The sequence below is a fragment of the Phoenix dactylifera genome, unplaced genomic scaffold, assembly GCF_009389715.1.
Source record: "Phoenix dactylifera cultivar Barhee BC4 unplaced genomic scaffold, palm_55x_up_171113_PBpolish2nd_filt_p 000492F, whole genome shotgun sequence".
Lineage (NCBI taxonomy): Eukaryota > Viridiplantae > Streptophyta > Magnoliopsida > Arecales > Arecaceae > Phoenix > Phoenix dactylifera.
The window spans coordinates 221,097-248,775 of NW_024067912.1; the positions used below are offsets into that span (position 1 = coordinate 221,097).

General features: G+C 36.1%; 1 protein-coding gene across 1 annotated transcript; it reads left to right on the forward strand.

The window, feature by feature from the left end:
• Positions 1–74: 74 nt before the first annotated feature.
• Positions 75–27,097, forward strand: LOC120106225 (serine protease SPPA, chloroplastic-like). Its single transcript, XM_039119161.1, has 13 exons — positions 75–676; positions 1,256–1,439; positions 4,508–4,645; positions 6,934–7,104; positions 7,192–7,295; positions 9,060–9,127; positions 13,630–13,793; positions 16,895–16,964; positions 18,278–18,432; positions 19,781–19,886; positions 24,911–24,998; positions 25,072–25,215; positions 26,532–27,097. The coding sequence occupies exons 1-13, from the start codon at positions 158–160 to the stop codon at positions 26,760–26,762; spliced, it is 2,142 nt and encodes a 713-aa protein (XP_038975089.1). The 5' UTR covers positions 75–157; the 3' UTR covers positions 26,763–27,097.
• The last annotated feature ends 582 nt before the right edge of the window (positions 27,098–27,679 follow it).

Consider the following 27,679-nt stretch of genomic DNA (forward strand, 5'->3'; position numbering starts at 1 on the left):
AATCCATGCCCGATTCTAGAGAACCAAGACCGGATCCCCGATAACGTGGCGACGAAGCGACCTTTGCCATCCCTATTACAAACTCCCCCGCTCTCCGATAAAGCGGGAGGGAGGGAGGGACTGAGTGCGCGCGCGTTTCCTTCCAGTAATCTGAGAAATGTCGAAGATCCTTCTTCTGAAACCGCCCCACGGCCAACTCCATGCCCTTAACCACAGCGCCAGTCGCAGGAATCTCTCCGCCTTCCTCGCCTCCTCCTCCTTCAAACCCCCCCTCTCCCCTCTTCTCCATTTCTCCCCCTCCCTCCCCTCCTCCTCCTCTCGCCCTCCTCCCCTCCGCCGCTCCTCCCTCTCCTCCCCCCGCCGGATCTTCCCCGTTCGAGCCCTCGAGTCCTCCTCCACCGCAAGAACCAACAACGAGGACAAGGAGGAGTCCAAGGCTGGGGGAGAAGACGATGGAGCCCCGCCGTCTTCCCCTTCGACCGCCGCTGCTTCCGGGCCCGGTGATGGGGTTTTGGTGGAGAAGGCCGGATTGGATGGAGTTCTTCCCACTGGAGAGTTCGAGATGGAGGAGTTCGGTTGGTGGAAGAGCTTTGTCGTGAAGCTCCGGATGCTGTTCGCTTTCCCCTGGGAGCGCGTCAAGAAGGGCAGCGTGCTCACCATGAAACTCCGCGGCCAGGTTGGATTGTATTGGATTGGGTGTTCTTCGTTTACAAATCCACATCTCTGTTAATTTAACCCTTCTACTATATTTTCTTAAGATGTGCTCAGACCTCAGTTGGTCGATTAGTAGGGTTTGTTGTATATGGGAATCATGAACACGTTACGGAGGAATTCAAGAGCGGATATGAGTCTGACAGCAAGAAAGAAAATATCGTAAAACCGATTAGACATTTCTCTTCCGTGATTTGATGTTATTGTTTGCTGTCATTCTGTATAGAACTTCATCTAGAATTTTTCTGCTGGTGCAAATTAATGTTCTTTGTAATTTGTCACGGGTTCGTATTCTTCTTTCTTCTGTCTAGATTTTTCTTCTTGTTGAATTTTTTTCCTCCTTTTTTCCTTTCTTTTTTTGAGGTATATGTCTGCTTTTATGATGTTTGATAATCCTCATTAGTATCTAACATCCATAATTTATAGATAAGCTGCATTTGGGCCATCAAAACCATTAGGGAAAAAGTAACCGTGATTATAAAAAAAAATAAAGCATGGAATGTTTGAAGTTGTTGTAATATTGAATTTGTTCATTTTGTTGCAGATATCTGATCAGCTAAAAAGCCGCTTTGCTTCTGGGCTATCCCTACCTAAAATTTGTGAAAATTTTATTAAGGCAGCATATGATCCTCGTATATCCGGTATATATCTTCAAATAGAACCTCTTAGCTGTGGATGGGGCAAACTTGATGAAATACGAAGGCATATACTGGATTTCAAGAAGTCAGGTAAATGTGTAACAATGGTATTTTGTACGTTTGTTAACTTGGTGTGTTCCACGTTTATTGATTACAGAATGTGTTGTAATCACTCAATTTATTGATAAAATCACTTGCTGATAGTTTACAGGTACATACTTGTGTCTGTATATTAGTTTTTATTCTTACATTATCATACATTGATGAAATAACTAATCTACATCTTGCTGTCATGTTTTTCTTTTCCCCTCACTTTTTTTAGATCAATTTATTGTTAGACCAGAAATAATTTACAAGATCATTTCCAATGCTTTGCTTATCTGTGTAGAGAGTGACAACTGACGAAGTTAGAGATAGAGTCGGTTCAAACTTGTGTAGGTCCTATTGCTTACGAGCCAAGTGATGGAGGAAAAAATATTTTATTATATTTTCAGATATTTTTCTCAGGCATTTTTAGAGTTAGTTTAGAGTAATGTTTTGATTAATATTGGTGTGTAAGAGTCATAGTTTAGTTATATATTAATTTGGATAACTTAGGAAATTGTTAGGATTTAAATTTTAATTGTTCTTTGGAAAGTTTGGGCCTATATAAAGTGATGAATTTATGGTGATTATTGAGTTATTTTTGTGTGGATCATTGTCGGCCAGGTTTGGCCTTCGCTCTCCCCTGTTCTTCTCAACTATTACTCACTCGTTGATCTTCTTCTGTGCTATGAATAGATCATATCGCTGTCCATGTGTGCATTATTTGATCAAATCTGGTTGTAGGTTTTATGTTGGATTATTCAATTAAGACTTAAGAAACCTTAGGTTTTGATCCAGCTAATCCTTCTATGTGTGACAAACTCTGAAGAAGATTCTCCTTGAGCAACCCTTGTCCCTGATTTCAAATTCTGTTGTTACCTGTCCTGTTTTCAAGTTCTGGACAGCAAGTGATAGAAGTGCTTGCAGTCCTAATTCAACCCTATTTTGGGGCCCGACACCTATTCCATACAATCCCTCAAATTGTCTTGCATCACTAAAAGAGTAGATTTGCTGCTTGGAACTACACTTGAAAAATTTATGAGAGAATGTAAAATGAAAGATAGGTTAGAACCAACATCACTTCAATACAAAATTACAGCACATAATAAAATAAGGTTATCAATCTCAGAAAATCTCAAGCAGAAACAATTCATATGTAGCTGGCCTTTAAAGGTAGGCAGATGGGTCGGAAAAATCTATAATGTTAACCCCAAAATTTTAACTATCTAGTGATGGTGGTAAGCAAGGTTCAGTGAACCGGTGCTGGAGGGTGTACAGAAATAGGGAGAGTCGAGAGGGAGGGGTAGAGAGAGAAGGAGATAGAAAAGAGAGAGAGAGTCTCAGAGAGAGGGAGAGGTAGAGGAAGGGAGGGAGAGAAAGAAAGGGAGGGAAAGGTTGAGAGAGAGAGAGAGAAGGCTCGAAAGCTCTCATTATCGTTAGGAGGACATTTTAACTTCTTGGCTGTAGGGTTGGAGTAGAGAGAGAGAGAGAGAGAGAGAGAGAGAGAGAGAGAGAGAGAGAGAGAGAGAGAGAGGAGGAGGGCAAGCATGGAGTAGGGAAGTGCTTTGGGTGGTCACAAGTGCTAGGGGGGCTCTGATTGCGAGCAGCAGGGGTGGGTCTCGAAAGATCGCAAGTTGAAGATGGGCTTTTTAGAGATTTTTACCAAGGGTTTTAATTGAACTGAGCCGAGCTAGGGGGGTTCTTAATCAAGCCGAGCTGGGAGGACTATTAGAGCCGATTCAATCAAATGGCAAACTAAGATTAGAGCCAGTTCGGCCAATTTACCGAGCCAATAAGATGAACAATCCTGATTCTCCATCAGTTCAGTTTGCTATGCCCTAAACCGGATGGTTCAAATAGTACGGCGAACCATGGTGGTAAGTGTTAGCTAGTTGCTTCTCGAAGGCTACTAGTCCCTGCCCCATTGAGGAGTGAACAATGGTAAGGCATTGTTGGAAAGCCCTCTTCAAATGTTAAAGAGAGAAAGAACCTGTAGTTTGCATTTTGTGAAGTCAGTCTACCTTGTAGTTGTTGCTGACATAGTTGTTCAAGGTCTGCGCACATCAATGGTTGAAAGAGTCACCATGAGATTAACAAATTAGGATGATTTATATCATCAATGCAATCACAAGGATACTCTTGATTGGCTTTTGACAAATCAAGTTGTTTAAAATTAAAAGACTGGTTCATAATTAAAGCTCTATTTCATGTATCTTTTGGCGAGAAAGAGAAAGAATGTGGTGCTTTATTAGTTAATGCCATGGTTATTAGTTAGAACAACCTAAAAACCTTACTTAAGGGAAGCATTGATTTATGTGGAAAATAGTATTGACTTAAAGACATGAGCTATGGATGTAAGCATTACACATATTTTGGCCATGCCTCGTTACGTAGTTGTGTTTCTTTTCTTTTCTATTTTTTCCCTCCCCATGGCAAACTGTTATTTCTCTTTAAGCTTGTGTTCATAGGACGTGATTATAGTTTTACGCTGGCTGTCAACCTACGGAAACCCTTGTCCTTTGTCTATGCTTGGAATTGACTATGTACAAAGTATTATACATTAAGCACAATAGAGGTGGAGTTAGCACAACATAGGCAGGGTTAAAAGTGAAAATTCTGATCCTAGGACTTGAGCTTGGGTCTCTCGAGTGAGAGCCGAGCATCTTAAGACAATGAAGATGGATCTATCACCAATATAAAGGAGTGATTTGATACATATAGAAAGAACAAGGAGGGTAGAGGTAGATCGTAAATCAAATGGGATGAAGTAGTAAGAAAGGACTTGATATCTCACCATTTTTTAGAAAGTGCGCCCCTAAACCGAGTGAAACGGAGGAAAGAGGATTCGTCTAGCTTACCCCACCTAGTTTGTGATCAAGGCTTTAGTTGAGTTGAGTTTAATCACAGATTGTTTTTAATTTCATGTAGTTCTATACAGAGTCATAGCGTATGATGGTGAAACTAATTGTTCTTATAAAAATATGTGACTGTGATTTTATAAATGATTCTCAACTTGTTACTTTGCCCATTGTTTTTTTTTTTTTTAATTCTAATCTGTTTTATAAACTTTGTAGGAAAGTTCATTGTAAGCTATGTTCCTATATGTGGAGAGAAAGAGTATTATCTTGCATGTGCTTGCGGAGAGCTGTACGTCCCACCTGGTGCTTATGTTGCATTGTTTGGTTTGGTAGTTCAATCATCATTCCTTGGGGGTAAGTTTATTCAGCTTGTCCTACAAAAATATGTTAAATGATAATGGACAGTAATTATGCTTTTAGATTTCTTATCTTTTATTTGCTTTTTCTTTTTTTCTTTTGTGGGTAAATGCATTTAGAATGTCTTTATGTTTTTTTTCTTGTCATGTTTGTGCCTTTCTATGCTTGTAACTGCAAAAGATAAATTTCTTCTCTGAACAATAAAAGGACATTGGCAAATATGTATTTACAATGCGCACAATGTCATATTGAATAAAAAATAAATGCAATTCCATTAACAAATAACATGTTGGATACACATAAAACCTATAGCCAAAAAGAATTTTAGTGAAAAAAACTTCATGTGGTGTTTTTGATAGGGAATTAACCCGTTGGTGATCTTTTCGAACCTGTAAAGGCTCTCTTTACACGAGAATTGGTATATTACAAGCTAATAAATGATTACCTCTTTCTCTGTATAAATCAGCTGATGTAGCTTGAATTTTATATACTTTTGTCACTGCTGCTCAAAATTAAGTGCTGGTTCTCTCTTCTCCACTTTATATGACGGTTTCAGCAATCTTTTTGAGGCATCTCAAGGGTCCCTTCTCTAAGTAATGCAAAGAAGAATGCAACTAGTCCACTTGACAAAGAAAAATGGCAAACAAATGCAACCTTTCTACTTTGATAGTAAAGTCCTTATATTCTTCCTGTACCTCACAACTTTGCCAAGGGATCTCAGACATACATCCTCTCACTACTATGATATATTACTTCTCCGTTGCTCTACTTTTCATGCCTTCATTGGCTTTCAATTCCAGTGCAGGGAATTAATTTCTTACTGTATATTTTGATTTTAGTAGATTTTTCTCCTGTAATATCTTCTTTCTTTATGCCTCATGGTGTCTGAGATAGGTGGGGAAGTTAAAAATGGGAAACATTTTGTTAATATGTCATATAAGTTTAACTGGGCTTCTACTACCATTTGTGAAGAGTTCCCAAGTGGTTAGCTTTTTGTAGCTATTTACACCCTACCTATTGGACCTACAGGCAGAGGCAGGTAGTGTCTTCTTACATGTGCATGTAGGTCTAGCTTTCCTCCTTTTGGATTTTTTTTCATCTTTTGCTTCTCATAATTCTTCCTTTACAGGGTCCTCTAGATAAAACTTGCATTTTTCAATAAAATAGGTGGCTAAAATTATAATCCTTTGTTTCTGTTTTTATGGCAAGAGTTAAAAATAGAAATTTGTGGTATAAGTTTTCTTCGCTTTATCAGAGATTCCTAATGTTCACCCAGTAGTTTCTTGTCTCACTTCACATCCTTATTGTAGGCACTCTTTCGAACTCTTCAACACATTTCTAGCTAGGAATGTGCTATGAGGATAATTAAAGGAATTTAACTTCACTTCGTGTTGGTATCTCCTCACAGTATCAGTGCTCTGACATGGCTTGACATGATTCATATAAGGTCCCTTTCTCTGTCAAATCCCACCTATCATCACTTAAAGCCCATGAAATGTTACTTTGAGTTACATTCCAGACTATTCAAGGGAGATAATGGAAACTCATTTTTTATTTTTTTCTCGAGGATCATGGGTGGATAAGGAAATTCTGACATTCTCAGAAACAAATGGCTTGGTGTTTTGTCCAGGAGGAGTTTGTGAACTAAAGCCATAGGAAACTCTTGCAGCTATTATTAAAAATAAACTTATTCAACTGGTTTGCCTGTTTGGAGAGCAGATTTTCAGTTTTGTTCCTTCCTGTTTCATTGTGATTGGTTTCTTTTTCTTTATTTTATACCCACGGCTCCTGTTTAGGGCCTTGGAATTATGGCTGTTTGGCACCATCTCTAGGTCGTACTATCTCGAATGATTGCGGGCAGCACCTATTAACAGTGGTCGCCTTCTCTTGAAAACATGGGTTAACGTCAAGAAAAAGGAGAAAATATAGAAAAAGAGACCAAATTTTTTGGTATATTGTCTCCTAGTTTTGTGCTCACTAAAGAAAGGTTACATTATTAAATCAATAAATAGTTAGAAAAATGTGAAAACTTTCAGTGAGTGAATATAAAATGAAAAAAAGCAATCAAGTCATCATGGTTGGGTCTACGTTAATTTGCAAGTGACCATGGTTTATCTACATTTAAAAACTGAATTGGCTACTTTGTCCAAGTTATGAGTCTGATGTGTATATAATAATGAAATAATCTTAATTTTAAATTTTCATGTAGTTGAAGTGATTCTACCTGCAGATTAAACAGGAATTCAATTTTCTAATTTGACTGGAAGGAACACTTATTTTTACAGGGGTTCTGGAGAAAGTAGGAATTGAACCACACATACAGCGCATTGGTAAATATAAAAGCGCTGGAGACCAACTTTCACGTAAAAGCATGTCAAAAGAAGTTTGTGAAATGCTGACTTCATTGCTTGATAGTATTTATGGAAATTGGCTGGATACAATTTCTTCAACTCAAGGTTATTTTATTTATCTTATCCAATTATTAAAATCTTGTTCAGTTTTGAAAGCCAGGTTCCTAGGATGCTTAATTTCTTCTGTTTCAGGAAAGACAAGAGAAGAAATTGAGGAATTTATCAACACAGGAGTTTACCAAGTTGAAAAGCTTAAAGAAGAAGGGTGGATAACAAATACAATGTATGATGACGAGGTGCAAATTTCTGCCTGAGACATTAGCTGAAATGTGAAGCACATGGAAACACACGAATATAAATGAAGACTTCAATGCTTTAATCTTATAATATATCAATAATTCTTAATGTTCTATTCTTATATATTTTTCTTTTCAAATGAGTACTGTAGCTGTATTATGTAATCTTTTTACATACCTAACCCTTGACATTTCTTGGCTAAATTAGTCAGCGTCTAGCTTGTCTCCCCATTGTGCTAAACTGCTAATGCAAAATACATGGAAGCAAACGCCAATAGAAAACAATGAAAAAAAAATAAGGAACATTATTTCGTAGGTTTATATACTGTTCAGGGTACTATTGAGCATATTGTTTGTAAGATTTATCAGGTAGAGATTCATATTGTGCATTAAGCTTTTAGTGACTTCACCATTTGATGGTGTGCTAGCAGCACTTAAATCCTTGAACAATATGCTGAGTCTTGATTTTGGCAATGAAGAATTTAAAGATCTTAGGCAATTCTGGATCAATCTTCATAAAGTATTGTCAAATATGTCCAGAATTGATTAGTTGAATGTTGGAACTTGGAACCCTCCTAAATTAGGCAACTTCTGAAACCTGAATATTAGATGGACAAATATATATTTTGCCTCTTAGAGTTTCATTGTTGGAAAAGGTTGTAAGGTGTCTTTCTAACCAAAACTCCCCATGCAACTTCAATAACAAAATATTGGCTTAACATGAGGTCTTGTGTATGCCATTAAATGATGTCCTGGATGGCAGTTCCATTAATATGGTGACTATTAAGTTGATGTGACATGTTCTCCAGTTCTAATTGTGCAGCCCTCCAACCATGTGACCTCAGAAAATCATCCGAGTCTTTAGATCTTGTAAGAACAATGGTTTGGAAAATAACAACCAAACTTTAATGCAATTGCCAATTTACTAGTATACAAGTGACTCATGGGACACATAGAGTTTTATATATGAACGCTAAGGAAGGCAAAGATAGGGTAGAACAAGAGTGACCAGGATCAATTTCAGACACTTGAATATGCATGAACCACCTGTTTCACATATGCAACTGGTTAAATTTGATTCACCTAAGAATGGCATTGTGAGTTATTGTGATGGGGAGTGCTCCAGCAAGAACCCAAAAAAATGATTTATGAGATAACAAACAATGACTCCTTTACTTAGCATACATAGATAGGGAGAAGTCATGATTATATGAAGAACATTGAGTCACTAGATGGAGACTATACTCATAACAACGTTAGAAGTTTTACCTCTTTCTAGTTTTCGATGATGTAAATGTTTCTGATGAATTCTTAATCACTTTAAGATGTTCCGTGTGGCCTACGATTGGTCTAGTTATACATATTATGCTACCGTTGTGGGTCAAGATTATATAGTTAAGGCACAAACAATACAGAACAACCCATTTTGCATATGGTGCAAGAAAGAATGAAGCTAATGAAACATGATTAGAAATCCAGAGTCTTTTACAACAGCCACCTTGATTTCAACTCTTCATGAAACATCGCCAATCGCCATATGATTCCTTTTAGTTTGGCTGATGATGTTCTCTACCCAACTGTGACATTGCAAATATTTGTATTGTTTTCACTGCATTGCAATTGAATTGGATGACCGAAGAAACAGACACAGCTCTAATTATAGGAGGATGAACTGTTAAATGCTTCTCATTCCTTCCTGTAGTTGTGACAACATTTTCATAATAAGAAACTGCTTTTATATTTTTTCTTGATCTTATAATGCAGGTTATGTCAATGTTGAAGGAGAGACTGGGACAAAAGGATAAGAAAAATCTTCTCTCCGTTGATTACAGGTAATCAATGTCTTCAGGAGATCATAGAAAGTTATTGTTGCAGGGAGTTGCATTTGATGTGAATTTAATGTTATCATTGTGCTGGTGCTTGTTAAAAAAAAAGAGGTGAGAATGATAGTGTTATTTTGATGATTAACACAACCATTGAGAAAATATCTAATTAAATACTACAAGTTAACATGATACATCATTACTGAGTTCGACACTCTCGATACATTAGAAGAATGAGATCAAGATGTCTTTCAATGATTAATAATGAGATAAAATTTGTGATAGAAAAGGGATAGTGAATTCTAAATTCTAATTCAGCAAAGTTTCAAGTGAAACGTACTCTTAAGGGCAAAATAGTAATTTTCATTGTTAAGAGTATGTAGCACTACCATGGCATATATTCAAAATTGCTTGAAGTATATTTCATTGATTGTATGGATGAGTCTAACCTTAAGATGCAGCAAAGTATGGAATGAGTCGACCCCAACAAAGGTGGAGTCGACCCTGGCACATCATGGAACCATTAGGCACACCTCTGCGAAAATGGCACGGATGAACAGTAGTGGAGTCGACCCCAAGTATGCTTGAGTCGACCCCAGCTTCAAGCCTCAAGAAAACAAGTCTCTGAAATTTACTGAGAGGGCCGACCCCAACTTTCCTTGAGCCGACCCCAGATGGAGCCGACCCCAGGAATGCTTGAGTCGACCCCAACTGAACATGAGTCGACCCCAAGGCTATGTCGTTCAAAACTGTGTCTCTGGAATTCTTGAGAGGGTCGACCCCAATGGAACTTGAGTCAACCCCACTGTAGCTTGAGTCGACCCCAAAAAGAGTTGAGTCGACTCCAGTGAAAAACAGCTGAAATACAAGGTTCTGTGATCCCTGAGAGGGTCGACCCCACTGTAGCAGGAGTCGACCCCATTGGAAGTTGAGTCGACCCCAAGTCTGATGAACAGTGGTTTGAGTCGACCCCAGGAAAGTTTGGGTCGACCCCAGCATGGGCAGAAGCATAACGGCTAGTTCTGCAGAAGTACTTTTTGATCTCCCAACTGCTAGTAACGGATAGTTTTTTAAATCTAACCAATGGGGAGTAATCTAATGACACTATTCATCAGAGCAAATCATCCTTTTGCAAAATATCAAAGCTTACCCAAGAAAGACAAAAGCCCTAATTTTCTTCATCGAGGTGCTTCATTCAAGAGTCAAAAGGAAGTGGTTGAGCAGATCAAAAAGAGGCATTAAGAGCTCCACCAACCCTTGAAGAGTGAAGCATTCCTTGACAAAGAAGAGAAGAACCATATTAAAGTGATAACTATATTCTAACTCTTCTTTGTAGCTTATATTTGTTATATCTGCTCATCTAGGAGTTTCAACCTTCTTCCTCTTCTTAAAATCTTGTAAGGTTTGTTGGTGAGCCCGTAAAATCAACGGTGTAGGTTTGTTGGTGAACCCGTAAAACCAACGGTGAAGGTTTGTTGGTGAGTCCGTAAAACCAACATAGGTTTTTGGTGATCCCGGAAAACCAAGTGTAAAGGTTTTTGGACTGTGAGCCCGGAAAACAATCCAACTGTAATCCGTGAGATTATAGTGAATTCCCAAGAGGTCGCTTGGGAAGTGGACGTAGGTGCATAGGAGAGCACCGAACCACTATACTTCTTGTTATTTGTATTGTGCATTGTTCTAAATCACCTACTCATCAATTAACATAATTAAGGAATCGAAAATTAACAAAAACCAATTCACCCCCGCCCCCTCTTGGCTTGTCACCTTAGGCAACAAGAGGCCACTGTGATTATTTCTACAGCTGCTTTTTTCTTTTTCTTTTGAATCAATAGCCATAATTGTCAGGGTTTAGTTGGCTTATTCATTGGCAACCACTATTATGTTTTCCCTGCATGTTGAAAATTCATGTCACTTACTTTTCCTTGTATTAGTGATGTCATGAAATCCGAGTCAAAAAAATATTGGAAATACTTTGAAAAGCAAATTTTAATGCGCTATCTATGGCTTCTTCAGCATTGTAAAGACATGAATTCTGTGTTCTCTTATGTTTCAAAATTATTAATCCAACTTCATCCCAAGTAAAGCTTTATCACATGTTTGACATATATTACAATTTTCAATTATCTTTTAATAAAAAAACAGTCGAGCTATATTACATACTTGACATATATGACCATTCACATGCTTGAGGTATCATTTTGGCTTTGGTCACCTTTTGCCGTTGCTGGAGTATGAGTAAAATTTTGATCTTCCCTTTCGATTTAATTATGACAAAAATATGTAGGGATGAGGCCATCTCCAAGATATTGATGATGGATGAATGGTGTTCTTTCTAATGTTGGGTCTGTTCCTATTTCCTTCTTCTTCCTGACTCTTTTCTTCTACATTGAAGCTTGAGGATTTTCCTCCATAATTAGCATCTTCAACCTGGGATATAGATTTGTTCCTGTGCACAAAATGTAATACACAAGTCTTTTGACTGACAGATCTGAGTTGAATTTCAGATCTAGATGATGTGTGGGTTTCATCAACCGGACCTTCTCTACCTTTCTCAGCATAATATTTATGTGAGCATGAGTTCTATGGGTATGTTCTTGCGCCATTATTCTTCAGAGTCTCATCTCCTGACATTTGAGCCCACACCTTGTATCCCAAGACCGATTCACAAATCAAAGTGAATCACAGAGGTTCATTTTGTCAATGTTTTGCATTAAACTAATCTCATTTTATCTCCTTTTTCTTAGAAAAAGAAACCTTTTAGTGCAATCGCTCTCTTGTTTACACGACCACTAGTTTAATGTAATCATAGCGGCAGACTTGAAGGTTAATTTATTCTGATCAGGCATCCAAACAAGTCATAAGAGTTTTTTACAAACATTTCATCTTTATGATATTGAAATGTCACATGCTCCATTGGAGGATCAAACTTTGATAACTGCGTATTACTTTATGCGTGTTCTGTTGCATCATTATATTTTCAGTAAATTATTTCTGAGATTAAAATCTATTTTCTTCCAATCTTGCATCGTGAACTCCATTTTCTGGACGTGCATAGTTGTGAAGAGAATGATCTCAGGCACATTGTTTTATGCATGGTCTGCTGAACCGGTCGGAACCGACTGGTTCAGCCTGTACCGTACCGGTACCGGCCAGCACCGGTACGGTATAGCCACAGAATTCGGTTCCGACTCCATGCCAGTACTGGTGCAAACCGGTGCGGTTCGCACTGGTACAAGTCCGGTACCGGCATCGGGGAAGAAGAGGAAAGAAGAGGAAGAAAGAGGAAGAAAGAAGAGGAAAAAGGAGAGAGAGGAGAAGGAGAAGAAGCCTACCTCCTCCCGTTCTCCGGTGCGGTTCCGGCCCCTTCTTTGCTCGCGGGAGAAGGGGGGAAAGAGAGGAGAAGAGAAGAGGAGAGAGGGGAAGAAAGGAGAGGAGACAGTTCGGGAAGGAGAGGAGGAGAAGGGTCGGCAAGAAGAACAGGAGGAGAAAAAAAAAAGGAGAGAGGCCCGTGCACGGGGCAGCGCGCCCGCACGCAGGGGCACGGGCGCGAATGGGGAAACACGTCCCCCCACTTACGCCTGTGCGCGTTCCACGCGGTGCGAATCGCGCGTTCCACGCGCAGAGAATCGCGCGCGCGCGATTCCCCGTGTTTGCGTGCGGTTCTCCGTGCGGGCTCTCCGTGTGGGGCTGCGAGCCCTTAACAGTAAAAGATTATATGCTAATGTCCATGAGTGGGACATTCTTAGAGGGCTTTTAGTATCAAAACAAATGAAAGGTAGCAAACAAATGCTGCCTAGTTCACAAGACAGAAAGCAACATCATCATGTGAATGATTTAAAATGATTCCCCTGATATTTGCTACATGCTGAATTACTAAGAAAAACACGAAGTAGCATGTGGATTGAATCTCATGTCTCTTCATAATCTTGATTTATGCAATTTTGAATAATCTACTGATGAAATATCATGTCTATTTGGAGTCATTTCCTTTTAGAAATTGTATTATGTTAGCTTGGATATTCATTTCATTGATATCTCATTTGATCAGATCGATCTATTAAAATATATATTATTTTCTGGACCTACTGGTTATGGACTGTATCTTGTGTCAGTGCTCTGAGACCTTATTTGTCTCGAATTTATCTAGTAGTTTCATAGCAAGAAAAAAGCCATGGCATACATTTAACATACAGCATAATACAGCTTATGGGTACTAAAATATTTGTTATGTGATTATAGGTAATTGATAAAAAAGTCCTTGGAATGTATGAACAATTTCTTAATATTGCTGTAGGATTTTGTAGTTGCTTTGCTGGTTAAACCAAACTTTCACCTGTAGGCTGTAACTGTGACCAGCAACTACTCATGGTAAAAAATTTGAATATGGTTCTTTTAACTGTATTCCATACAACATTAGATATGAGAAATGAAGCCTTCGTCTGAACATTTCACTGTTGGTAATTGAACAAGGGATTACTAAATTTTCTTTCTTTGTTTTTTAACTGCAGTAAATACTCTAGGGTAAGAAAATGGACACTTGGGTTGGAAGGTAAAGAACAATTCGCTATAATTAGAGCTTCTGGAAGCATTAGTCGTACTCGTAGTCCATTAAGCATCCCAAGCTCTGGCATTGTTGGTGAACAACTAATTGAGAAGATCCGTACTGTTAGAGGTTGGTATACTTGCTGTCCAGCTTTATATACTACATTGACAATTAATCTGTTAATTGCTCTGTTAACAGCTTTTACATACATACATAAATCTTCAAGATTCCTGTTGTGTTTAATTATTTCAACACACAAACACATATATATATACATGTAAATATAATTATACATACATACATACATACATACATATATATATATATATATATGTATGTATATATATCATAAATCATCAAGATTCCTGTTTGTGCACTTCACTAGAAAGGTACTGACATCTTTTGTACGTACGTATGTACATACATGCGTACGTATATACATGCATACATATATATTATAAATCTTCAAGATTCCTGTTGTACCTTGTGTTTCCAAAACACATGTATACATACATTCATACATATATATATATATTTATATCATAAATCATTAAGATTCCTGTTGTGCCTCATGATTCCAAAATATCGCAGGAGGGGCCTTACGATGGGCATGATGTTATTGCAATTGAAACTCTTTGTACAGATTTCAAATACAATTAAAAGGATTATCATTGATCTACTCTATTTTCACTACTAGAGGCATATAGTTACTAAGTTGTTTTTGGTTGACAAACTTTATTTTGCTTTATACAGTTACAACCTAGTAATTGAACTGCAATGAGCTTATGACATATCACCATAAATGTGTACAAGCTTTACCTTTTTTCCTGAGGACAATTATGTTTTTGTGCACTTCACTAGAAAAGGTACTGACATCCTTCGCATGTCAGTTACCATTATCCTTGCCAATTTACTAACAAATATATAATGTTAAAAATAGGTTACATCTTGGGTAATTTTTTATCGGAAAGATGTTTTTAGTCAGTGGATGAGTGCATAGAACTGTCTGAGAACTAACACTACCAGAGCCAATTGTGTGTGAACAATCAGAATGCCAAGGTAGTAGGAAGTTGGTATAAGAACAATTTATCAAGTAGCTATTAGAATTCATAAGTATTGGTACTTTTTGGAGAAATAGATTTTCACGAGTGAGGTAGTGCATAAATTAGTCACATCATATAGGAAATGCAACCAAAAAGTCACATTTGACTACACTGTTCTTCTCTCTTTTCTACTGTCTGTATGAATATTCAGACTTAATGTATCGATCTGCTCGAATTTGTGGTGCAGACAGTTCAATTATTGCAGATTTAGTTTGTCATCTTAATTTCAAGAAAATGTCTTTTTTACTTTGTTGATATGGTGTCTGATGTTAATATTTACGTTCCAACAAGATTGGTGACTAACATGGCTGTTTATTTTTTACCATCTAGTTTTCTTGACTTAAATTTGTGGCTGACTTCTGCTAGAAGAGCATCCATGTGAGAATTGCCATGAATGTGAATGAATCAAATATATTATTTTGGAAGTAAAATTGTTGCCTTTGCTAGAATATCAACCTGATGTATATAGCAAAAGGACCGCCCAAACAGTCCTTCAGCCTCTAAAAACGTGACACTTAAAAGTTAAACCTACATAAATCATCATCTCATTTTCCAACTACCAATTGGAAGGAAGAAAAATACAACATATAAAAGGATAGAATAACAAAAATGCCTACTATCACTTACCATGAGTCATCTAAACTACTCCAGTCATCCAGCCTTTACCTAGGGAGAGCATGAAGATGCAGGTCATTGAGTATTGTTTTTTATGTGTAGATGAAAGATATACAGAAAAGAGGTGCAATCCGCTAGGTTGATGCTTTTCTCCAACAGAAAATAGGAATCAAATTTTCGCCCACTGCAGTGCTCTGAGGAAAAATTATTTTGCAAAGGATTTGATGTCACTATCAAATAATTGAATAGTGAATACATACTTCTAGTTTCATGGGATTAGAATAAAATCCCACAGAGTTTCATGGTATCATATTGACACTCTGCAACTTAAAATATTTAATGTTTGGGTTTAATTGTGCTTTTAAAGAGGCCTGCTATTGGCATCTACAGTCATCAGTGATCCAACCATCTTGGCCGCATCAAGATTCTATTAGCACATCTTGAAAGAAATGTTTGGAAGAGTTCATCCATGCATCTAATCTAATGAAAAGTGCTGTTTGTTTTGGTCCATGTATTAAACTTCTGTATATGCAGGTATAAATTTTGTACTTAGGTTGAGATAAAATAGCCAACAACAAAATAAGTGAACTGTTCTCTTACCACTTGGGGGAAGTTGTAATATTTTATTTTCCTTCAAGCGATTGACTACTGATATATTATTTTTAGTCATAGAGACATCTTGATAGCAAGAATTGTTTGTTTCCTTTATTTTGTTTCCTGTTTTCCCATGTCCATGTCTCTCACATTTCTTCTTTTTTCTTCATTAGTGATGTTAAACACCATCCTGTCTACTAATATTATTGAGCAAATGTGAAGATTTTACTTAAAGTGTTTCTTAGGTACTCCAGTTTCCTCATTATCTAGAACTTTGCACCCTGCAATGTTATTTCATCTGGTTTTTCCACCTGCTTCATACAACTATGCTTGACCTGTATCCTTATCTCCACCAAAAATGAAATTCATTAGCCTATTCGGGTAGTCCGAGATCATCTTGACTCTTGGTGTTCTATTCTGGTGGTACAGGATTTTCCTGACACAGCTTTAGTATCTCAAGGGAGCTTCCTGAGTTCTCCACATAATAATTTTTTAACTTTGCTGCAGAATACCTTTAGCATGAAGCTGGCCTATGGGGTTGTAGTAGATTCTGTTATCTTTTTATAAGTCTACTAATAGGCAATCTTCTTGACAGAAACCAAAATGCATAAACAATTCCTAAAAGATAGTTAACATACTCTACTCCAAAAAATTTACTTATTTACCACCAGGGTTTGCTGGTTGCTTGTACATGTCATTGAACAATTTCATAGTCCATTCTATGATCAGTTCAACGTTAACACCAGAAGCATTATGCTGAGTTTATCTAGTAAATTATTCTACAATCTTTGTGGAAATTAAATACTAGCCAATACTGTTTTATCTTAAGAAGTGTTCTGATTTTCATCCTTCGGAATTGTTCTTCATGTTCTAGTCCTTTGTTTTCTAGGCTTTGAATTAAGCAGTTTCTTCTTTCAGACACAAAAAGGTATAAAGCTGTTATCTTGCGAATTGACAGCCCTGGAGGTGATGCTCTTGCTTCTGATTTGTAAGTGGTAATTAATAACTTGTATATCTTTTCATGATTGACATAGGACTTGCATAAACTAGAAGCAATACTTCTTGATTCCACAATTCATCTTTAACAGTTGTGTCATATGCTGTGTCTTTTCACCGGACTTGGTCTAGTTTTGGTTAGTAGGAGAATTATGGCTCTTTTTCATCTTGTTATGGTCATTGGACTTGATTTTGTTGTTATTTCTACACCTTTCATTTTTCAAATTTTGTGATTTTTTCTTGTATCAACCCCTGCCCCCTCTTGTGCACGCTGGAAAAAAAGAAGTAAAAACTACCACCTAAGACACTTTTCCCTACTATACAAAGTGTAATTGATCATTTCTTGGATTTCCACTTACTGCAAAAAGAGGTAATGATTTAACTTTTCATAATTGTTCCTTAAAACAATGCTTTGCTTAATATCCTTGACCTACATTTTGGTTACATGCGTGGTTCTAGATGCATTTTCATTTTGTTATTATGCATGCTACATTTCTCTTGTGATCTACGTTTCAGCTTGATTTTTTAGATAGATACTTGATAAAGTTGGTTCACAAATTCTAAGGCTAGATATCAAATTACAGAAGGGACGAACAAAGTGCACAATGTGAGAGAATATCAATCTCAAGTCAAGGATGCTTGCAAGTAAGCATAGATGAGTCAACTTATGGGAGCTGATATTCGATGACAAAAGTAGAGGCAGATTTTGCCTTTATTAGAAGTGTTTCAACATTTTAGGGTGCTTGTAGTGGCAAGGATGCCTTGAGCTATAAATGGTCATGGAAAGCTTGTGCAATAGAATTGGACTAAGAAGGTGGTGACCAAGGTTTAAATCTGCAACAGGTTTCCATATTAGATTCATTGTGCTGTACTGATATCTTTTGGTACATTGCGAACCTATGGTGGAAGAAAAAGAATAGTAAAGATCATAACTTCTGATAATGGGAAAAATTGAAAAGAAAGAATAATGAAAAAAAGAAACTTAAAGCCTTATTTTGATGTGTTTTTATTATAGATGTTGATGTGTTTTTTATTATAGATGAAATAATAACTCTAGCACGGATGTTGACATTTCTCATTCCTTAGTGAATTTAAAACATGTGCAAGAGATGTATAAATGGGTTCATATGCACATAATGCAGTCTACTCCTTGTATTATTTACTCGATACATGTAAATCTTCAGACGTCTATGCATACTTATTTGTTCTCTTAATGTCTGATGTTGGTTTATGCTTAATGTTAACAAATTTTATTGAAATTTTTATACTCCGAGAGTTAAATGGTTGTGTTTTTGTTTAATTCAGGATGTGGAGGGAGATCAAGCTTCTTGCTGCCTCTAAACCTGTGATTGTATCAATGTCTGATGTTGCTGCAAGTGGTGGATATTACATGGCTATGGCAGCAGAGACAATTGTTGCTGAGAATCTGACTTTAACTGGTTCAATTGGAGTAGTCACAGGTGAATTTGATGTCTTGATATTTCTTGTGGTTAATTTACTGAGATGCTGCTACCCTAGGATATTGGAATTTCTGTACTTGACTGGCCTTTCTTTTTGTGGGTAATTTTTGTGCATCTAAATATTTTTGGTCGAAAAATTACTGGGGATAAAATCATTATCTAATCTGTGAGATTATGTTTCAGTCTAACCATAGTAGGACCTCTTTAATGTTTTTTTTGTAATCATACACCGTATTTGCTATTTGGGTACTATTTTTACCTATTTCTTATGCGATTATGTACTTGCTTTATAGTTGACTTTTCCTTTCTTTTTTATTTTGAGATAAAAGGAGAGAGGGTCACCTTGTATTTAAAATTACCTAGGTCAGAGTTCTTGGGGATACACCACCCAAGACTCGAGCGTGAGACTTCTGCTTCTGAGGTGAAGGAGGATGTCCCTGCAGCAATGCCCAATTTAACTTATATATATATATATATATATATATATATATATATATATATATATATTGTGACTCGAGTCTCACTTTAGTCCTTTTCTATGGAAATCAGATTTTTGAAATATGAACTACAATAAAGGGAGTTATATATTGCTGGTTTTGTTTTGAATCGCATCATGTCCTACCCAGCTCTCTCTCTGCACCCCCTTCCCAATCTTTTCTTTTTTCGGTCCCCTTACCAGACGGATCCAAATCCCACCACTGTATTAAAGCAAAAACAAAGGGCATCATGCTACACAGGTTTTTTATTTGACTAGAATATTCCAAGTGGAATATGATGCAGACTTTTCTGTTGATTGAAGACCAATACCTTCTTCAAGTATTATTTTAGAAGTGGTAACTTCTTGAAGAACAAGTGGAAAAAATTCTTGTGGGCCTAATATTTGAGTGGATTACTAATAAGTGAGAACGAGGAAGACCAGCTGATGCAGGATCAATTAGGGATAGCCTGCAAGGGCATAGGTGCATTAAGGAAAAGGATTTAATGAGGATTGAGGTTGATTAGATTGTTTGCTGCCTTTAACTTGTATATGGGGCTGAAGTGATCAATCTTTGAGATTGGGCTAATAAAAGAATCTGCAAGGTTTCTGTAACTAAGGTGCACACAAAGTTCATCTATACTTACCTTTCTTCTTTCTTTGTAACTGAGCTGATTTTGATAAACTCATTGTTGGTATACATTTAAACAACCCACATTGTTGAAATCTGTTGAATGACATGGTAATACCTTTCCTTGCTAAAAGCAGATTGTATGTGATAATCTAAGTCTGCTTAGAGATTTCTATCTTTTATCTTTATGCTTGAGTACTTGTTTTGCAAGCTGTGGATTCTGACACACTAGAACTTAACAGGGAAGTTCAGTTTAAACAAGCTTTATGAAAGGATTGGCTTCAATAAGGAAATAATATCGAGAGGAAGATTTGCTGAGCTTAATGCTGCTGATCAACGTCCACTTAGGTATCTGTTGCTTTTATAGTTACCAACTATTGTTACCATTCATAAATCATACCTGATGAGAGGAAACAAAGTTAAAAACAAAAACCAAATCCATCATGCTTCCCATGTATCTGCAGTGAACTATATCTTATATGGTGCCATTGCAGTATGACAGCTTTAACCCCAGAAGAACAATGGGCCAAGTAAATGTTTATTGGTCTAAATATCAACTAATTCGTCCGGTAAATTTTTCAGTTTTGGGTTAGGTAGGTGCTTTGGCCAACAAGATGACAGGTGATGATCCATAGACAGTGAGAAAGCTCAAGAGCCATAGGGTGAACAGTGCAACAAGCTCTAACTAACTGGTTCATGATATGAACTGTGTGTGCATTGTCTGAAATTAAGGCAGGCAAGGCCATCCACCAACAGAGGCTATTGAGTAGGATTTATGAGCAAAAAATTGGTCAAAAGAATATCCACTATTGTCTGAATAGTCCGTGTATCAAAAGATAGACATATTGAGCTAATAAAGTTGAATATACATTACTTCTTCATAACCAATAACATAAGATGAAAAGCAGATTTAATTTACTTTAAGCATCTAAGATGTTTCAATCTGAAAATGTTGCTTTCGCTTAGCAATCACAAAGGCATAATATCGTTATTAATTATGTTTTCAATATGAATGGCTGAAGTTACTGCCAAAGAAGGTACCCCTGGTCATCCTGCACTCATGTTAAAGATGCACTTTAAATAATGATTTAAAACACCAATGTGGCAATAATTGTAGTCTTCGTAGAGTGACAAAAGTTATACAATGGGACGGACACCAAGTAGATAATAGCATTATCATGACATCTCGAAATGCCTCAATTTTGAGGACAGCATGATGAAGCAACTCAAATCTTGCACTAGGTGTTTGCCATAGGCTGTTAATAGTATAATGTATGATAGAGATATTGTGGGAGGATAAGGAAGGCTAGGAGGCTTCTTGTAAACTTCCTGAGAGGTCACTTAGAAGAAAACATCAGAGTCAGTGCCATAATTTTGACTGAAGCCATGGGATAGTAGACAAATATTATGAAGCTTTCTCATTTCATTATAGCAAATTTTGTAATTCTTAGGTTCAATTGAGACTAAAGGAAAACCTTTCTGGAAAGGAGGGGAAGAGATGGCAGTTGTGAGATTGCTCAAGACTGTGAACCTTTGGGTGCAGTTCTCTTGGTAGGCCTAGAGAAAATGATTAATTGCAGGATGAGTACAGAGCAATGAAAAATAATTGTTCCATCGTTCATACAAGATAGTTGCTATGGGGAACCAAATTGTTGGTAGAATCTGAGAATTTAAAAAATTTGGGGCATGTGTTGAATTTAGCAAAATGAAGGCATTTGCCTGTGGACTAGAGGCGTGTCTGTTATTGCTTTTGCTTGGAAGGGCTTTTTGTGAAGCTGTCACTGGAGATACTTCGAAGATAAGAACTTTTTCACTTGTTTGATGTTTGCTAACACGACATGAAAGCATTTCCTAAATATATTTGGTTTTCAGGATGATTGTTTATAATCTGGAAGGCTTAAATCTAAATTAGTTGATTCAGTTTTACCTAATTTATGTGCACCTTAAGCAAGGCAAACTGATTGTTCTTGGGGAAATAATTTATGGTTTTTCATGGAGCCAAAAACTAGTTTTTCTAGCTCATGTGAAAGGAAACTATTTAGCTTATGTGAGAAGCACTTGTTATTGAATGTTACCAAACACTTCTTTTTGAACAAGTTCTTAAAAAAAACAACAATTTTAAAAAAAAAATCAAGAATTGCTCTTCTTTAAGCAAATACCAAACAAGCTCTTCATTTAGTTAATGTTTTTTTTAATCTTTCTTTTTCATTGTTTTAGGCCTTTGGGTAGTTCCGTTCAATTGAAAAACTAACTTGCATCCATATCTAGGATTTTACGAGGAAGCACCTACGAATTTCATATATTGAACTCGAATTTGGCATGACTGTATCTGCAAACCAATCAATATGCTAGTTTATACAAAAATGGAACTTCTGCAAGTTCTGCTAGCAGCTGATCCTATGTTTCTTATCTGCATAAAATCTTTGGAGTCTATTTACACCTAAGCTCTAATCAAACTTCTTCACTTTTTGGCTCTAAGCTGTAATGAGTATAACATTGCATGAGATTCTGCTGCAGAAAAGGCACTTCTAGTGAGTAGGGATCTATTGAAGATCAATAGATGCATAACTATGCAGTTTTGGAGATTCTGCTTGTGCACCTTTACATTTTTCAGTGGCTGAAGCATTAGCGACTTACCAGGACTTAGGTCAAGCCATTCTATGACTCGTTTGCTTACTGTTCCCTTGTACTATAATCCCCAAAGTATAATGTTGCCTAGGCACCTGACATGGATGTGACTTTACTAGTTGACAATCTTGCTTACCGTTCCCTTGTACTATAATCCCCCAAGTATAATGTTGCCTAGGCACCTGACATGGATGTGACTTTACTAGTCGACAATCTTGCTTATCAGAAAGCTTGCATCTCATGCCACATTGTCTGACCTGCATATAGCTCAACTCTTAGTTTAGATGCCGTTAACTTGCATTAAATTGTTCTTTGATCAGATTCTCCAATTGATTGTCAAGGTTGGACACGTGATGCAAGTAGAGAACTCTATTTTTAAGGAGCCATAGATTGTGCGTTATGCTGCCATGTCAGACTGTTGAAAGATGCAAATATTACTAAACCCCCAAAAAGTGATTGTTCAGGATTATCGCTTGCTCGATTTGAGCACAAATATTTGATCCTTAGTTTTTGGGTCTCTGAGGCAAATGTATCCGGATTTTAGCGAAACTTGATCAAATGTCCTTTGGAGAGCCAGAAAGTGTTATGGCCCTTCAAAAGTACTTTTAGATCGTATAGTGGTGTTTGGTAAAAAAATGGAAGGTTCCTCAAAAAGCTGAAAAAAGTCTATTTGGGAAAAGCTTTATTTAGGAGATTCTCTCCAAAAGTGCTTTCGGCAAATGTCTAGAAGCTTTTTTTGCTTTAATAGAAATTTCATAGTGACTAAAATGTCCATGACCAAAATGTCCATAATATTATTATAATGATATACTAAACTAATATTATTGCATTCATATATTATAGTAATATTATACTATGTAAGAATAATAATTATATCACAATATTGTATTATAATCAAAAACTAATAATAGATATATTATATTATGTTATATTATCTTATAATATATTGTTAAATTGTTATTGCATTATATTATTATAATAATATAATACTACATTACTATATTATAGTATATTATCATCATGTTATATTATTTTATTATACTATACAATATAATATTATATTACATTATATTATAATAATGTATTATAATTAAAAACCAATAATAGATATATTATTTTATGCTATATTATCTATAATACATTATTAAATTATTGTTTCATTATTGTTATACTAATATAATAATACATTACTATATTATATTATAGTATATTATGTCTTATCATATTATATTGTATTATTATATTATACATATAATATTATATTGCATTATAAAAATACATCATATTTTGTTATATTATTATTACATATATTATAATAATTTATTATATTAAATTACATTGTAATGATACATTACATTACGTTACGTTACTTTATTATATTATATTATATAATGTATTGTATCATATCATAATATATTATACCATTTTATGTTATACCATCTTATTAATGCTATATTGTACAATATTATATTACACTATCTTATAATAATATTATATTACATTATGATATTATATCACATTATATTCTTTTTTAATAATATTATTCTATGTAATAATAATTTAAGATATAATAATATGTAATATTACATTATATTATACTATTCTATATTATTCTATGCAACGTTCTTTATTGTCATTTTATTATACTAAAAACTTTTTTTCAGTTTCGTTATAAAACAGATGTTAAAGTTTCATAGCACTTTAGAAATATAGTTACCAAACAACAAATAGCGTTTTGGCAAAGCTCTATTAGTGACAACTATACTTCTCCAAAATTCTACTAGCAACAACAATGCCAAACAAAGCCTTATTCTACAATGAAAGATCATTTTAATCCATACAAAAGTACTGCGATGTAAAATCAAGCATGCAAAGAGAACTTCAACATGAACCATTGCAAAAGCTTGGAGGGACCAACACTCCACATTGTCTATAATACATTGTCATCCCAGTGAAAGTTAAAATGAGGCTTGGACTACACTCGTAAGTCCTAACTAGCTTAGCTAGCCTGCTATTCACGTACAGATCACAATGTTGTCATACGTAGGCTTAGTCATGGGATAAAATAACCCATCCTACTTCAATTTTTTAAAAAGGAGTCTGAGCTCTGGGTTGGTTTCTCTTTCCAAAAAATAGACCCATTTTTTGTGTAGGTTGGGGTTGAAGGGGTGGTTAGGGATGGACAAGGATAGCCAGTGCTGCATTACTCAGGAAGCCTGGAGCAGGTAATGATTCCAGTTGTCTAACAGCAGTATCGCTTGCTGAAATTTGCTTCTTTTGGCAGAAGTGTGTTTGAGTAACAATTACTCTAAGCATTAATCACCAATCAGTTGGACAAAGTATTAATATTTTTAGCACTTCCAATGATGCCTGCTAGGTTTTCCTTTTTTTCTGCTAGAATTATCTATGGCAGGGTTTTAGATTGCAGAAAAATGAGACTGGAAATTTAGATTACCAAGTAAACTGTATGAAGTGTTATATTTGTTCAGATCCGCTCAGCCCTAGGAATAACCAAGATGAAGGAAGAGCTGCATTGTTTGCGGAACCTTAAGAGCAGTGCCTATCTTTGACAACTTTACTAGTTCTCATCTAACATTTAAAATAAGATACGGTGACCTTATTCAGTCAGGGCAGGAATCTTTGTAAGACTCACCTCACATTTCACAGCTGGAGTTACCTATTATTTTTGTGTTTTCTTTCTTATGCAGATTAAATTAGAATTAAAATATTTTTGGTTCTTACAGACCAGATGAAGCAGAACTCTTTGCAAAATCCGCACAGAATATTTACAGACAATTTCGAGACAAAGCAGCCTTTTCACGATCAATGAGTGTAAGTATAACATATTTTTTAATATGTGTATCTCTCAGTCATATCCTCATCTAAATGATTCTTCTGTGACCAGGTAGATCAGATGGAAGAGGTTGCTCAAGGAAGGGTGTGGAGTGGCAAAGATGCAGCTTCCAGAGGTTTGGTCGATGCCATTGGTGGGTTCTCCCGAGCAGTTGCTATTGCAAAACACAGGGCAAATATACCACAGGATAGTCAGGTCTGTAATTTCTTTCTAGATTTTCATTACTTTTTCTGCATAATAAAATTTGATCGAGGTCAACTGGTTCTGGAAATCGCTTACTTCTGATTTGAGTGTCAGACTAACAGTAGCAAAATTTAGTTGATAGAAAAAAGCAAATGAACTGAATGATATACTAGGTAGTTTCTCCATATGAGTGATTAACAGCTTTCAGAACACGAGCTAAAAATTCTGCAACAAGCAGCCTCCCTTGGGCAGTGCTGAAAATCAAGGACGTAAGATAATTCATAAACTATATGATGTCCGGTTGTTGATACTATAGAGCTACTTGATAATATTTACTGGCTTGTTGTGTTAACATCTTTATTATTGGCACTTCTTATCATAATGACGGTAATCTCCAAATAACTAAAATTTCTCATTTTATTCTTGATTTTTTGCTTGGAATTCAAGTTATTGTTTCACAATTGAATAAACTGAGTACTGTTGAATGATTCATCAATTTTGATGATTTGTCCCCAAATTGTTTGTGATATTCAAGAAAGCATATTATTAATCCTATTTATTACTTCTACTGGTTCTGTGCACTCTTTCCTATGCTACTGTTACTGTGTGCATGTATGTATGTATGTAAAGCGATGACTTTACATCACTGAAAGACTTAATGTTGGTGGCTGAAAAATTCAAATTTAAACCACTGAATGCATTCTACAAGACCAAACATATCTACATATAAAATTAACATGTTTTGGAGGCCTCTTGCTTATGTATCGAGACCTCCCTTGCATAATGTTTTAGTGACACAATAATGTGTGTTGATTGTGAGGCACCCTTGACAAATAGGCAAGGGCCTTCTTAAGCAAGTTGTTTTTTTTTGCACATTTTAGGCCCTCGTGGATTACGTCCCATAGTTTAGATTTATATTTTTTCAGCCACCAGAACATTGAGCTTTACAGTGGATGTAAGTTGTCTCTTGACTCCATTTATTATAACTGCATCCTATGTATAAATATAAATATAATACCTTAATTCGTCTTTTTTGTTTATTTTTGTAATTATTATCCAAATATTTCCAAGCCTTTGTCTTGTACCCCACATATTTTCTGAACTCCGAATCTTTGCCCCGTCTAAATTAATCCTAATGCTGAATTTGGGACGCTCCATTAATTCCCATTTTCATGTTTTGAATTTACGAAGGATTAATGCATTGATTTTCATCTCAGTAGTCGTGACTATATGTTTTTGACATGTCTACATAGAAATTGGAATCTTAGATACATTATGTCTTTCTAATCTGATTTAATAAATGTCTTTTATTCTGAATTTGAACCCAGGTTAAGTTAGTTGAGGTGTCAAGACCTTCGCCATCTTTACCAGAAATATTAAGTGGCATCGGAAATTCCTTATTTGGACTGGACCAGACGGTGAAGGGAGTGTTGCAAGACCTGACATCCGCTAATGGTGTTCAAGCAAGAATGGATGGCATCCTGTTTGAAAGTTTGGAAAATGCATTAGATGATAATGCGATCTTCAGACTGATAAAGGAATACCAAAGCTCATTCTGATTTGGACCGACCAGTTTTTTTCTTATTCTTTACTAAAAGTGATGGTTATTGAGCGGTATACTGAAACGTTTAGGATTATGCACAACTTTTGAGTAAACAAATCAGAAGTTATACTCAGTCAGGAAAAAGGAAAAGGGAAAAAGCATGCAATTCACATACATGAGATTTGTTGTACTCATTGTTTTCTTGACAATGATACTTCAAATTTTATCTTTTAATAATTTTTAATTTTTAATGCTGCATTTGGAATTTGTATACAGATAAAATACTTTGTTGTATTAGAGAGGTAATACAATATGAAAGAAATGCAATGAAAATACTCTGGCTTTAAAGATCTTGTGATTTTTTTTCTGCTGTTGTCCATCTTCTCTTCCAGATGCTTCCTGCTGCTTTTTTTAATAAAAAAATTGAATATAGAATTATCCCATTTGTCCAAAGAAAATTGCGAAATATCCAAGCTGGCTTGACTGATTATGAGAAGAGCAGAAAAGAATAGTTAATCCAGATTGAACATTCTTAAAGAAATCCTCCTATGGCTGGCCCTGACTTGTCGAGCATGAGTGCAGAGCCTGCGCTTCATTTCAGGCCTTCGCGGGCAGAGTTGCTCCATGCGTAGGGCCACACATGACCTTGAAACCAAAATGCCTTGTCCTCACCATTCACAAACACTGGCGACGTGGTTGCATGATGCGATAAGGTATACCTTTGTATAAACATTTTTTTATCTAGGAAAAGCATTACTCTTAGGGCGTTTTTGGTTGGCGATTGGAATCGAAATCAGGATGGCTACACCTTCCGACGTGTTTGATTTATGATCGAATTAAAATCAAAATTGGAATAAAATTTGAATATTGGAAATCAAAATTGGAATAAAATTTGAATATTGGAAAAGAGTAGGGATTAGTTTTGGGGGATTG

Excerpts from the sequence above, each read along its gene's own strand:
- LOC120106225 (XM_039119161.1), top strand. The coding sequence starts at position 158 with ATGTCGAAGATCCTTCTTCTGAAACCGCCCCACGGCCAACTCCATGCC. Across the intron at positions 7,296-9,059 it reads ATACAATGTATGATGACGAG|GTTATGTCAATGTTGAAGGA; the intron begins GTGCAAATTTCT and ends CTTATAATGCAG. Across the intron at positions 19,887-24,910 it reads GCTGATCAACGTCCACTTAG|ACCAGATGAAGCAGAACTCT; the intron begins GTATCTGTTGCT and ends TGGTTCTTACAG.